Source organism: Chaetodon auriga, chromosome 12 (genome assembly GCF_051107435.1).
Source record: "Chaetodon auriga isolate fChaAug3 chromosome 12, fChaAug3.hap1, whole genome shotgun sequence".
Classification (NCBI taxonomy): domain Eukaryota; kingdom Metazoa; phylum Chordata; class Actinopteri; order Chaetodontiformes; family Chaetodontidae; genus Chaetodon; species Chaetodon auriga.
The window spans coordinates 8,430,649-8,444,785 of NC_135085.1; the positions used below are offsets into that span (position 1 = coordinate 8,430,649).

Genomic DNA, 14,137 nt, shown 5'->3' on the forward strand with positions numbered 1-14,137 from the left:
AAGTGATGCAGAGCTACAGGAAGAAGAAAGGACCACATCGTTGTAATTAGATTAACTGTTGCTCATGTTTGCTCACAGTTGTGTCGGTGCCACACGCAAGTCTGCTGAGCAGTTAACAAGAGAGGACAGAGCACATGCATGCTCATGCAAACACACACACTGTGTGTGTGTGTGTGTGTGTGTGTGTGTGTGTGTGTGTGTGTGTGTGTGTGTGTCAGACAGAGAGAGAGAGGCAGCTCTGGAGAGAAGGAGCATGCTGCCCTCCACACTGTCTCCCCTCAGCGTTCCAGTCAGTCAGTGTTGGACAGTGTGTGAAAAGCCAAACATTGCTTACCTCGTGCCACACTTCACAGCAGTGGTGGAGCGAAGAGGCCAATCCCACAACAAGTACTCAGCTGATCAGTTGTCCTCCTCACCTCACTGCAGACATCTACTGCCAAATATTTAATGAACATAATCTGGGCCTGTATTTATTCCGCAGCTCGGTGAAAGTGTACCGAGGATTAAAACCACTCGTACCTCAGAGTGGGACTTGAGAGTGATTTATGGGGCTTTCTACACTCACTTTCAGCTTTTACTCCGAGGACACAGTGTGACGTTGCTTGCTGTTTATATTGTACTAATGATTTTTCTCATAGCTGCGGTTTGAAATATTACACAGAATAATTTCGCCGCTTCTTTATGTGTAGGCGCCATGTTTGGTTATCTAGGTTATATGTGTGAAAATTGATGAAATAGCTTAAATCATGCAATGACATCTGCCAGTGATAGGCTGCGCATAAACATTGGCAGCGTGTGTGTCAGCCCTGTCCAGCCACATTGTTTTACACTGCATATATTAGCACCACCTCCTGCGTGTTGACTGTGGCCATATGAAATTTATCTTCTCTTCCACTGTCCATTCAAACATCAGCTACATCTCCTGTTCACTTATGTGTCCTTACAGGTGGGGAGAAATTATGTAATTCTTTGTTTTCTAACTGTTGTGAAACACAAAGCACATTCTGTCAAAGCCACATTTTTCTTGTCACTGTGAATTTGAAACGCTGTTTATGCCAAGAGAGCAAGGCCTCACTTTACACGCCATACAAAACAAAAACTGTAGGAACTTTATCTTTTAATAAGCTCCTAAGAATCAGTGAGCTTCTCTCCTGTCGTGTGTGCACACGTCTCTGCCTGAACGCTGTCTCCTGGTGGCTCCTGTAACAGGTTAGGAGCTTTCCTAAATATAACATCATAGATAGGAATGATTTCCTACACTAAGAAAGCTGATAAACAGCTTTTAATCCTCACACTAAAGCTAGGACCACATACAGTGCCTGGCCAAAAAAAAAGTCGGCACAAAAAAAAAGGTCACACACTCTAATGTTTTGTTGGACCGCCTTTAGCTTTGATTACAGCACACATTCGCTGTGGCATTGTGTCAATAAGCTTCTGCAATGTCACGAGACTTATTTCCGTCCAGTGTTGCATTAATTTTTCACCAAGATCTTGTATTGATGATGGGAGAATCGGACTTGATGTCTCATGCTCCCTAAACCACTCTTTCACAATATGAGCCTGCTGAATCCTGGCATTGTCATCTTGGAATATGCCTGTGCCATCAGAGAAGAAAAAAAATCCATTGATGGAATAACCTGGTCATTCAGTATATTCAGGTACTCAGCTGACCTCATTCTTCGGGCACATAATGTTGCTGAACCTTGACCTGACCAACTGCAGCAACCCCAGATCATAGCACTGCCCCCACAGGCTTGTACAGTAGACACTATGCATGATGGGTGCATCACTTCATCTGCCTCTCTTCTTACCCTAATACACCCATCACTCTGGAACAGAGTAAATCTGGACTCATCAGAACACATGACCTTCCTCCATTGCTCCAGAGTCCAATCTTGATGCTCCCTGGCAAATTGAAGCCTTTTTTTCCGATTAGCCTCGCTGATTAGTGGTTTTCTTAAGGCTACACAGCTGTTCAGTCCCTATCCCTTGAGTTCCCTGCACATTGTGTGTGTGGAAATGCTCTTACTTTCACTATTAAACATAGCCCTGAGTTGTACTGTACGATTTGATTTCACCAAACGTTTAAGTGATCACCGATTGCAATCAGTCACCACATTTCTTCCTCGAAGAAGATGATTCCCCACTATCCTTCCAGTTTTTAACAATGCGTTGGACAGTTCTTAATCTAATTTTAGTAGTTTCTGCAATATCCTTAGATGTTTTCTCTGCTTGATGCATGCCAGTGATTTGACCCTTGGCAAACAGACTAACATCTGTTCCACGACCACAGGATGTGTCTTTCAACATGGTTGTTTAAGCAATGAGAAGCTCCTTATTGCATCAGTTGGAGTTAAATAACTTGTTGCCAGCTGAAAGATAATCGCCCATGCAGTAATTATCCAATAGGAGGCTCTTACCTATTTGCTTAGTTAAATCCAGGTGGCGACTTTTTTTTTGGCCAGGCAGTGTATTTTGAGACTGATTTCCCACGTTGAGATGTTGATGAATACAGGCTCTAACCCAACTCACTCTGAATGTGAGACCAATGTCTTTAACACATGAATCGAGTCGTTGTGTTTTTTAAGGTGATTTGGATAGAAGTCTGAACTAAATGGCATGTGTGGTGGGATCAAAATGCAGCTCCACCAACAAAGACCCAGACACTGACCTCATGTAGGTAAAGTCACAGCCCCGATGGTGTGATGTGTCATGCAGCCACAGTTTCTGATTCATAATCGTAATTAGCTCTGCCATAAAACAGCTATTCGAATGCAAGGTCGTAAAAACAAAACAAAACATGTAATAGCCCAAAAAACAGCTGCAAATGAATTGTTAAAGTGGCTGCAGGTTTCGGTTAACTGGTTCAAAGCTTTTGTTTGAGCAGCGTCAGCAGAATAACAGAGCAGCCAAAGCACTTTAAGTTAGTATAGATTTAATTACTCAACAACAAAAGAGAGTGTTGATGTGCATGTATTCAGTTCTGGAAGTGATGCTGAACCTGTGAGCTGTAAATCACGACAACACTGATACAACAGCAGATCTCTGTGCATGTTGTTAGAACACAATCATGATGCTTCATGTCTGTGCTACCTGTACAATAACCTCTGTATTATTTTTACTGCAGAGCTTCATTGCTTGTGGCTTATTTGGACACACAAGTGTTACTGCATGCTGTGCCGTTAAAACTTTACTTTTCTTGTAAGAACCTGCTTGAATTAAATGAAAATGTTTCGTAACCCAAGACGCACATTCTGCATTGTACAAGCAAACATTGTTTAGGAGGCAGTCTGGAATGTCTTGTCCCGTTAAAGACAAGAACATTGTCTCTTGTGATACTTAAATTGCACAAGTCAATATTGTAGATTTGACCATTATTCTGGTTATTTTATTGATATCCATTTGCAGCATCTAGAGGCTGTGGTAGAATTTAGTTTTGTTTCCACAGTTGCTGTCTGGTCTTAAGTTGAGGTGTGTTGGGCTGCAGTTAATATTGTAACATTGACACAGTGGGATCCTCAGACCTGCTCAGTCAGCTAACAGTGACGCCATCCTTCATGTATGAGCTTCTTATTTTATTATAGCATTATTGTTAGAAAATGTTTGTGGGTAACTGATGTTATTAAACCTTAATTAACTGTTATGTGGGGTTGCAGAAACAGGCTGTAAACACAACACTGTCAATTAACTACATTTTAAGTTGATATTGCAAACCTGTTAGCTAATTGATGCCTATTTACACTTTGTTTCGGTCTCTTCCAACTCCTGAGGGAACTATCTGGCTCTTCAGTAGCTAAATTGTCCAGTATGTTTAACAGCTTGTTGTTAACTTTGTCTGTCTGCACTTTGGTGCACAACAAGTCAAACAGCTGCCTGCTACTGCAGCGAGAGTGAACCAAAACAATGAGCTGAAAGACACTAAGACACACCGCTGAGGAGGATGATGAGGGGATGAATGTGTGTGTGTGGGGTCATCAGTATGAGCAACACCCTTCACACACACACACACACAGTCATTTGATAAAAATCTAAATCAGTCTCCATAAAGACACTGATTAGAGCAGCTTTAAAAAAAAAAAAAACCTTTACCAGTTTGTGAAATGAAAGTTCAATGTGTCACATTCAATAAATCACAAATTTTGAGCCCTTTAAGACGCTGCCATCACTGTAAACAGTGAGACTGTGTTGGATTGCATTCAGGTGCGCTGTATTGTGGCGAGGGCTCAGGAGGTGGCATTAATGTGTGAGGCGTATAATGTGCTTTAGATAAAAGTGCTTTCAACGCAGCCATTGATTTACCTTTTGTTTGACAAATTGTGAGTTTCTTTATGGCAAAAAGGGAGACATTCTGTCAAAAGGGAGACAGTAATGAGACAGTAAATGAAAAAAGAGGAAATGTGTATTTTCATTTCATGGCTCTGTCTGCTTACCTTGTCAGAATACATATGAGCTGTTGCAAGCACTCACTTATCCTTCTGTCTCCTTACTTATCAGAGCTCTACGGGAGATGAGGTGTTCGTTCTGAGAATCCCACCACAGGTGACCCTTCACACTGTAGCCAGTGTTGAATATGCACCTCGTGTTTGCAGGTACTGCAGGTTTAGTGGAAGCCCTCCCCTTCCCCATATTTCCTCACCTGTCTGATGGCGCACAGCAGCTTCCCATAGCAGAACACAATCACCAGGAATGGCACGATGAGGCAGAAGACAAACAGGCAGATGATGTAAGAGATGTTGTTCGCCGTCTTGGCCGTCCAGTCAACGGAGCAGGTGGTCCCCGGACCCTCTGGGCCGTAGCTGCTCCAGCCAAAGAGTGGTGGCATGGTCCAGATGAGGGAGTAGACCCAGGACAGGGTGATGCCCAGGGAGACCTTGCAGTAGTTGGAGGAGTCAGCCTCAGTGGGCGTCATCATGGTGCTATAGCGCTCGAAGGAGAGGACAGCCAGGGAGATCAGGGACACGATGCCTACAGGGTGGACAGAGCACACACATAGGTCAGCATTACACGCAGTTTAGGAACGGGAGTGCAGCATGGAGAAACATATCACAGCAACAGTTAACAGCACTCAAACAAACTGCAGAGCATGTGCAGGTGTGCTCTTCCTCTTTACACCCTGACTGCTGTGCTTCATGTTTAATGGGTCCATCAAGTAGAGCCAAAAATGCACCGCCTGTCCCAATGTTCACCTGCTCTGGTGAGGGGAAACACGCACTGTGACTGTGATATAAAGCTTCAGGGTGCAGTTAAAATGAGCTTTATGGTTTCCAGCTTCAAAGAGAGGGCATGTTGTGATTTTCAAAATCTTTGCCAGAGTTGAAAAGTACTGCGTAATAAAACCGTAATCAACGTGGTTTTGGAATCATCTAATATTTCAGTGCTCGCACCGGGAGCCTGCAGCAAATAAACGCTGCAGCTGCACTGCCTGTAGCATCTCTGCTTGACAGAAGCGATGCAGTGAAACACACCACCGAACATTTCTAGAAGCTTTCTTATCTTTCTGTAGCCACTCCATGAGCACACACACACACACACACATGCACTGTATGTCAATATCTCTACGTTTTCCTTTCTCAGTATCTCAGAGGCAGCAGCAGGAGCCGGCGTTCACGCTGACCCCTCAGCTCTTTTATCCTGTTTGCTATTTGTTCTGGAGCCCTGCGAGCCAAGAGGCCATCCTTCATGCCCATTGATTTTAGCCGTAGTGGAAGCGGAGCTGAACTGGGCGCTCCTTTAAGAGGGCGGTCCCTGCCAACGCCAGGGCTGCTGATGGCACCGTGAATGAATGAAGGTAAAAGGTGAGGAGGGGGGAAAAGTTCGAGCCAGTACAACAAGATGGAAAGAAATTGTAGCTGTGGGATTAACGATGATGGTTTCATAGAATGTTTTATGTGCCGATACATTGACCGCTCTGCGTGTACCCCTGCTGCACACTCTCTTTGGCACAGCATGATTTGCTTGTCTGTTGCCCGCAGATATTGTGCTCATGCTGCTTTTCCTGCATAGACTGCTTAGCGCTGGGTTTTTATTAGCTCTGTTACGTACAAAGTAAACACAGTTTTACAACAACCCACTTGTGTTTCTGTTTGATCTGAGCTCACAGATTCATAGCAACCAAACACATTTCACATATATTTTGACAGAAAATGCTCCCAGCCCAGCTCATAGCCACCTTATCACATGTGGCCTAGGATTTATGCCTCTGTTGTTGTCTGTCTGCACTCTGCAGACGTAGAACAAAAATGCATCTCAGTTTCAGATGAAACAGTAGGCAAACTGTCTTCTCACCACGGGTAGACTGGCTGATCTCACCTTTAAGCTAAAATCGTTATGATAGTGTTTACAAGACAGGTGTCATCAGTGAACACTGGTGTAGTTCAATAGCAGCATCAGAAACTGATAGAAGAGGCCTTTATTCCAGTAAGTTTTAGAGCAGACAGTAAACGCAGGAAGAATTTATTTTGTATGAGCTCTGATTGATTAATGAATTGTTACAGTTTATATCAAGGCCACAGAAAACACTCTTCTCTGATTGGCTGGGAGGTTGTGTATCAGTTTGTACATGTATTAAGCTGCAGGAAATCAAAGCTACGCTACAGTCGTGACTAACTGCAAGCAGTTTATTTCGAAGATGAAACTGTTGTTTCAGTCGTCAGGAAGAGTCCATGTTGGCTAAAACTAACTTGTCCTAAAGGTGCTCAGAATAATGGAAACTTTTGATATTTACACTTTGAGCTAAGCAAACTCTGTCTGCAGACACCATGTGGAGTGGCCAGAAGCTCTGAAACAAGTATTAAAGTGGTCCTTGAGTAGAAACTGTTTTGTCAAACTAATGAAATACCAAAAATTATATTTTCTAACTTTAAAATGTAGTTTTGTGTCTAAAGCTTACAAAACTTTAACCATAGAGACGGCAGATGAGCAAAAGGTTATAAGAAAGCTTTTTGAAGGTCTTGCAAAGGTTGTTCTTTCGCTAATAGGGCTGTGAACATATGTGTTGGAGGCAATGACTCTACCTGTATTAAGGGGGGCAGCATATGTAGGGATGCATCAGTCCAGTGTTTTCTCTCCTGATACCATCACCAATACTGCAGCCTGTCTGCTGATGAAGACGAACTGCTCCGATAACAAATCTGTATACCTCCCTGTGTGGAACTCATTGGCATTGTTGTCCTATGGGGCAACACCAGGGACTGCACCTTTACCAAGAGTCTGCAGCCTGACGTGACTGTGGGCGTGTAACCGCAAAAACAATGAATTTGAAAATGACATTCACAAAGAAAGCTGTATTTAATCTGGCCAGTACCTGAACCATTTAATAAGGTCAGCACTAGATCCACTGATCCAGCGTATTGGATATCTGATGGTATGAGCAAGATAATACACTCATAGATATCCTGACATATAAAAAGAACTGACAGGAAAAGCAAGAGGCACAGAATAAGGACAGCAATAGAGATGAGCTGAGAGACTGATAACATCTATTGCAAATGTCTCCATTGTCCATTAACCAGATCTGAGCGAGGAACCTAATCAAATCACACTTTATCAAAATTGCAAAACCACCGTGGCTCACACACAGAGGTATCAAAACGTAGTGCTGGCAGCCACCTCCAGCCCCAAAGCTCTACAAAAGTGTTGTAAGACAAGATAAGATAATAGGACAAGAGAGCCCGTTATTAATCCTACAGCGGGAGATTCGCAGCAGCAAAGAGGACAGTGCAGTAATAAGAAGCATCAGTGTAAAAAGCACGATACATAAATAAACAATATAATGAGTAAAACAAGGCAATGCATGAGATGATTATGATTTATCACTTTTAATATGAAAACGCATTCTATATATAAACGTATTATATCTGCTGATCCCAGCACATGTCCACCCTCTTGATGACAGCAGCTCTGCCTCTCATTTAAACAGCACACGAGTGACAGGGAAATCTAATTTATTCCAGATAATGTGGTGACATGGTGAAAGACACCCGCACAACTTCACAGCGTCTGAACTCAAACTTCACCCCGCATCCATCCTCGAGTCTTCTGGCTGGATCAAAGGCAGCAGCTGAATCTGATATCCCAAAATGCAACATCTTAAAATCTGATAATGTCTGACAGAAAACAAAGGAGCATCGCTGTTCTGCGTTTGTCTGTTAGAAAGCATCTGTTCCGCTATAGCTCGCCTGATACTGTGTATCCAGGAAAAGGCAGTTTGAATGAAAAACACAGGATTGAATAAAGCTGTGTTTGCTGTAGAAATCCAATCCCAGTGTCTCATCTCAGTCATGGCAGGTGCACAGAACTACTGTGACACCACCAACAGGTAAAAAGCAAAGGAAAAGCTTTCATCAGATGACAAATGTCTGGCTAACATGAAGGATGACTGCTTTGGTAAGTCGCTCTGTGTTTGAAGATAATTATTCACACTAACGCCTGACTGAAAACCAGACAGCCCTCACACACAATACATATTTTTGCCTCTGCTTTAGGAGTCCCTAATTCACGATATATTACACAGCCTCATTAGCCGGCTGCCTCACTCTGACCTTTATGGTGGAGCTCCATTGTTCTGCTTCCTTTCTCCCTGCTGAGACGACTTCTTACCGTCGTTGCAAATTACAATCACTCAGGGCAGATGTCGCCTGTGCCAGGGTGATGCACATGTACATCGATCAGCCACAGCATTAAAACCACCTGCTTAATGTCGGGTAGGTCCCCCTTGTGAAGACAAAACAGCCATGGAGGCATGGAGACAGGAGCTCTGAAGGTGTCCTGTGGTATCTGGCAAGACATTAGCAGCAGGTCCTGTAAGTTGCACATCCCACACGTGCTCCCTCGGGTTGAGATCTGGGGAATTTGGAGGCTTAGTCCGCACTTTGAACTCTATGAATATTACATTACTGAACAACTTCTGCAGTTTTGCAGGGCACATTGTCCTGATGAAAGAGGTCGCGGCCATCAGGGGACACTGTTGCTATGAATGGGGTGTGCTTGGTCTGCAACAATGTTCAGGTAGGTGGTACATGTCAAAGTAACATCCACATGAATGCCAGAATCCAGGGTTTCCCAGCAGAACATTGCATTAAAGTGAAATGATCAACTACTTCACTTCACCTGTCAGTGGTTTTAATGATGGGGCTGATTGGTATATATGCATTTCCTCTCCTCTATACATGTTCATCTGTTTCTGTGGCTGTATCTGTGCTGCTTTGTGTGCGTGCAGGAGGGGCTTCAGTATGCAGGGAGTGGGCATACGAGTGCAAGGTTAATCTAGTGACTGTGTGCAGAGTCCACTTGAGGCAGAAGCAGGCAGCCAGCAGTATGCAGGAACACGCACACCTGGTGTCAAATAAAGAGAGAAAAAGATCCTCTCCTGTTCCTCCTCAGTATAATGGAAGACAATATAAGTTCAGTTAGATAGAGAGGGAAATGCAAAGAGGTGGACAGGAGAGGTGAAGCAGCTAAATGGGTGCCAGGAGGCGGATGGCAAAGCAAAAAGTAGGAGGTGAGTGTGTATTTGCACACACATGTCTCCACAAATTGTCTTCAGTTTGTGCTCCTGGCATAAAGTCAAAGCAGTGGATCTTCAATTGTTCAGTCACTCCAAAATGTAAGATTTTATACCCTAAAAGCGAGTGAGCAAAAAGTAGAAATCGATGTGAAGAGGGAGCAGGAATGCAATGTTCCAACACCAAGCTAACAGTGCCTTTTGTCATTGACAGTGATGCCCTCTAATTTGATGGAACATCGATCATTCAGAAAAGCTTTATAGATATTTGGTGAAGACAGGCACAGTCACTTTGTCAAAGGTGCGCCAAACATTATTCATCTGAAAAATCTATTCCACTTTTCCTTTCGCTGACCCTCCCTCACTCTTTCTTTCACTCTGTTTTTATGAGCCCATTGAGGAATTACTCATCCATAACCAATGAAGGCTCTAATGATGTCTGCGAGCCATATCTCTCTCTCCCTCTCTCCCTCTCTCCCTGTCTCCCTGTCTGTCTTCCTGCTCTGCTGTAGCTTGTAGAAGCTCTGTCCTGTCAGACAGATTTTAATAAATTGGCTCCTTGTGGATGTCAGGGTTACACATCTTCAGATGGTGCTTAATCTCGTCATAACACCAGGGTTAGTGAGACAGTTGATACAATCAAAGTACATCCTGAGAAATGGCTCGCTTTATTCTCCCCGATATGACTCAAATGAAGTAATCCTGTTTTGGAAAGTGCCAACTTATCCCAGAGGAAGGAAGTAGTGCTGAGGAGTCTGTTTTCAATTTTAAAGTTTGACAGATTCAAGAGGCTCTTGAGCAAAGGAAAATTCAATTTAGTTAACTGTACTGTGTGAACATTTTTGCAGTAGATCTGGGAAAGTAACAGGGCGGCTCGGTGACAAAGGCAGGAACGGAAGAGTCTGCTGGACTCCCACACTCTGCTGAAATGTGACCCACAAACTCAAATGTGTGTAAATCTTTACCTCCCTCCTCTGCTGCTCAGATGAATTAATTAACTGGCTTATCAGGCATACGCCCAGGAGCCCAGGGGGCCAGGAAGCTCCACAGACTTCACCTGCAAAATGTCACTCGTGACACAAATCAATCACTACGGGATGCAAAAAGCTAATTACCAACAACTAAGGAGACGCAGAATGACCACAAAGAAAGCCAGAACAATGATAAAGAGACACAAAATGACCACAACTGACATACGAAGAGTCTGTTTGTCTCAGTCTGGGTGTTTGGCCCCTATGTTGAGGGCTTGCTCAGGGGCCACTGTCCCACAGTTCACCCTAGTTCAGTTGTTGACACAGTCCTACAAGTCACAGAGGTGCAGCCAACCACAAAATCTGCTTCTTTTTCACTTCACCTTTTTCCCCAGTTGCTTAATATCAGTTGGACTCTCAAGCAGGTGGCTAAGCAGCTCTTCTAGATAAGGACAAATGCTGGAAATCTTTAGTTACAGTGGGTATCAGAAGCCGTGGCATTTGGCTAGTGTATTGCTGAGATTGTGGGTGACTACCAATAGCTGCCGCCCTTAAAGAAAGGCTTTAACCATCAGGATATTAGATGCACTGAAGTGAGCGAGAGGAAGTCCCATTTGTGCAAGATTTATGAGCCCTTTATCCAAACTTCATCAGACTAAAGCTACAGCCGCTGACTGTGGACGGCCGGCGGGAAATGTGCAGTCGATGTGCAGTTGTAAAGGGAGGTGGTGGTCTCTATTTCGGAGAAGCTCTAAATATTTTATCAAGCGAAAAGCCATTCACAAAGTCGGCATGTTTTTTTTTCCAATTTTCAATGAACTTTAGGAATTCATTTGTAAAAGAAGATGACCATGAATATAAGTGGCTATGATTAATTTATGGAGGCTGTGTTGCGAGAAAAACGTGGCAAAGTAATGAAAACATGATAAATTATTAAATGCACGTTGTGATTCCTATAGTCTGACAAATTATTCACTTTTAATGCTGTGGATTTTGCATGATATGCATATAGACTGAAGTTTCTGACATCTGATCTGAGCCAGATTCTGTCAGTCGTGGTGTTCAGTAAGAACATGAAGTCTGAGGGCTTGTGAGTCCGACTGCAAGCACAAAAATACAGTATTTTTAATTTGAAAATTATGTATGACAGCTACATCTCTCTCTCTCTCTCTCTCTCTCTCTCTCTCTCTCTCTCAAAATTGTGCAACATTTAGTTCAAGGGGAAGCTTTCAATTCATAAACTGCCCAATACTCCTTGAACTATGCACTTTGACCGGACAGCAAGCGATAATGTTAATAGCACACAGCAGCGCAAATGCAGTAACACTGTGTTTACATCAGAGAAATGAGTGTTTTAGTGCTGCCTGGTCTTCAAAGGTTGTTTCGATGACTTGGGGAGTTTTTAAAGCAATTAGTGGAAATGATAGCGAGAGAGTCTGTTCATCAGAGATATTTAAATCAGGCGTGAGAGACTCCTGATGATCGGAGAGCGTTTTGGTTTCAAACATTCATTCTGCAAATGAGGAGGAGAAACATGATTCTGTCTTTTATGTTTGACCAACACAAAACTCCTTATTTGCAGTTTTTCTATAGCACCCCTGGCCCATCTAAATATAAACACTAAGCTTTTTTTTTTTTTTTTTTTTATCTGGCTCAGCATCCCAGCCTGGCCCGGCTCCAGGTGAGTGGGTAAGTGTCTTCTTCTCACCTGCATCATTGCGCCCTTTGCATCCATATCAGCACTCCTGGGCAAAGGTAGACCAGCGTCACCTTTCACTTTACAGATTTCCCCGGAGTGACTTTACTCTGCTACAAATGCTGCTGATGCCTCTGCCGAAGTCTGCTCCATGGACCGAGACCGTGTCCCCTCAGCCCCCGCAGACCTGCACGGGCAGCTAAATGAACAGTGATGAGGCTTCCTCGCCTCAGGCACAGACGCTCTCCTATATAGTAACAAGCATTTAACGACCATTTAATAGCAGGTTGCACACTGTTTTAAACGTGCGGCTCCCAAGTCACCCGCTGACAGTGTGTCAGGGCTTCAGAGTTCGTAATGACATTGAACAAATGGATAAGCTGTGAGGGAGCGAAGCAGCGAGTATGTCTCTCTAAATACCCCGGGCGATCTTATTCTATGGACGTGCAGCTTTGGAAGTAATTCAACAGTTTGTCATGCAGCCCCTTCCAGGGATAATGACCAGGACTGCTTTTTACAAGTCATCACCTGGACCGAAGCTGCGCATCTGCATGTGCAGGCATCATAAGTGACCGTGATAGTGGATGGAAGTCAATGATCCGCAACATCGGTCTTGTTGCCCTGCTGAATTCTCCTACAGCCTGTGGTTTTCCCCCAAACAACAATAGATAATAGGACAATCTGCTCCTTTACCTTAACGATCTCTGTGATGACATACTGCAGGATGATCACACCCAAAATTAAAGAAAAGAGAGAAAAAGCTTGATCGACGGAAAAGGTATCCAGAGGAATGCAAACCTAATCTGTTGGCTGAATAATAGGTTTGATGTTGTCGAATTTGGCGCATAAGCCATGACCATTTCCCCCATTATTCAATTCATGCGGGCTACGCGGATTTTCAGGCTTTTCTCCGAAAGTTTCATACGGCCAAAAAGACGCACCGCGCACATCACAGCGGGCGGTGCAAGCAAAGACCCTCAAATATGTGTCTAATTTTTCAAAATCCTCAATTTCGACTTCAGATATGAAGCTGAAGAGCATCTAATCTACCAAAAGCAGAGCTCTGGGAAGGATCCGCGCTCACAGCCTGCCATCCCTCACGATCTCATTTGGAATTAAAATATACAGCAGTCTACAGATGTAACAGGAAGACGCAAACAAAACGCACATATGTACAAATGTTCATCGTCTGTTTCTACTCACCAAAGAGGGAGTTAGCGAAGCCGTACCACACGCATCCCCCTTCTCCTATGAGCCACCTTCCCTGCGTGCTGGCCGCGAAGCTGAACGGAGTCCCCAGTACGCACACCAGCAGGTCGCTGATGGAAATGTTAATCAGGAGCAGGTTGATGGGCGACCGCAGCATCTTGTAGCGGCAGAAGAGCACGAGGACCAGGAGGTTGTTCATAAGTCCGAAAGTGCCGATGAAGCCCAGGCACACAGCCACGACCAGGTTCCCTGTCGGGGTGAGGGTGGTCCGGTATGAGCCTCCCCCCAGGTGCCCTTCCGCGACTCCCGCGCACAGAGCGCTGTTGACCCCTGCGCAGCCGCTCAGGCTCACGTTGGACACGATCATCGCAGCCCAGTGTCACACGGCGGTGGCACACTGGGCGGCCACGGTGCACTGAACGGCAACTAATATGTCGTTGGCATTTTTTTTTTTAACTGTGTGGAAAACTAATACATAGACAAGCTGTCGCTCGTAGCCACTTGTTGCAGTAAAAGAAATGTAAAGTGAAAAAAGTCGAGCCAAACAGAAATGAGGGGTACTGAAAAGTTTGCTTTGTTGGGGATGTCAAAACTTTGTGTCTCAGCTCGGAGGGGAGGGGAGGGTGTTCGAAAATTTGAAGAACCCCAAAAGTTTGAATAGTCTTTGCTCCACCGTGTGGCAGTCTGTAATGCACACTCTCACTCTTTCCAGAGACGCTCCTGTCTCTCATACAGACCCTTTCTGTCCGTATTTAAATC

General features: G+C 44.1%; 1 protein-coding gene across 1 annotated transcript in view; it reads right to left on the bottom strand.

The window, feature by feature from the left end:
- tmtopsa (teleost multiple tissue opsin a) overlaps positions 1-13,745 on the bottom strand; it is a 62,214-nt gene extending 48,469 nt beyond the window's left edge. Inside the window, exons 1-2 of the mRNA XM_076745189.1 lie at positions 13,373-13,745; positions 4,637-4,965 (exon numbers count right to left, since the gene is read on the bottom strand). Of these exons, the coding sequence (XP_076601304.1) occupies positions 4,637-4,965; positions 13,373-13,745 (702 nt within the window). The remainder of the gene's footprint in view (positions 1-4,636; positions 4,966-13,372) is intronic.
- Between the last annotated feature and the right edge of the window lie 392 nt (positions 13,746-14,137).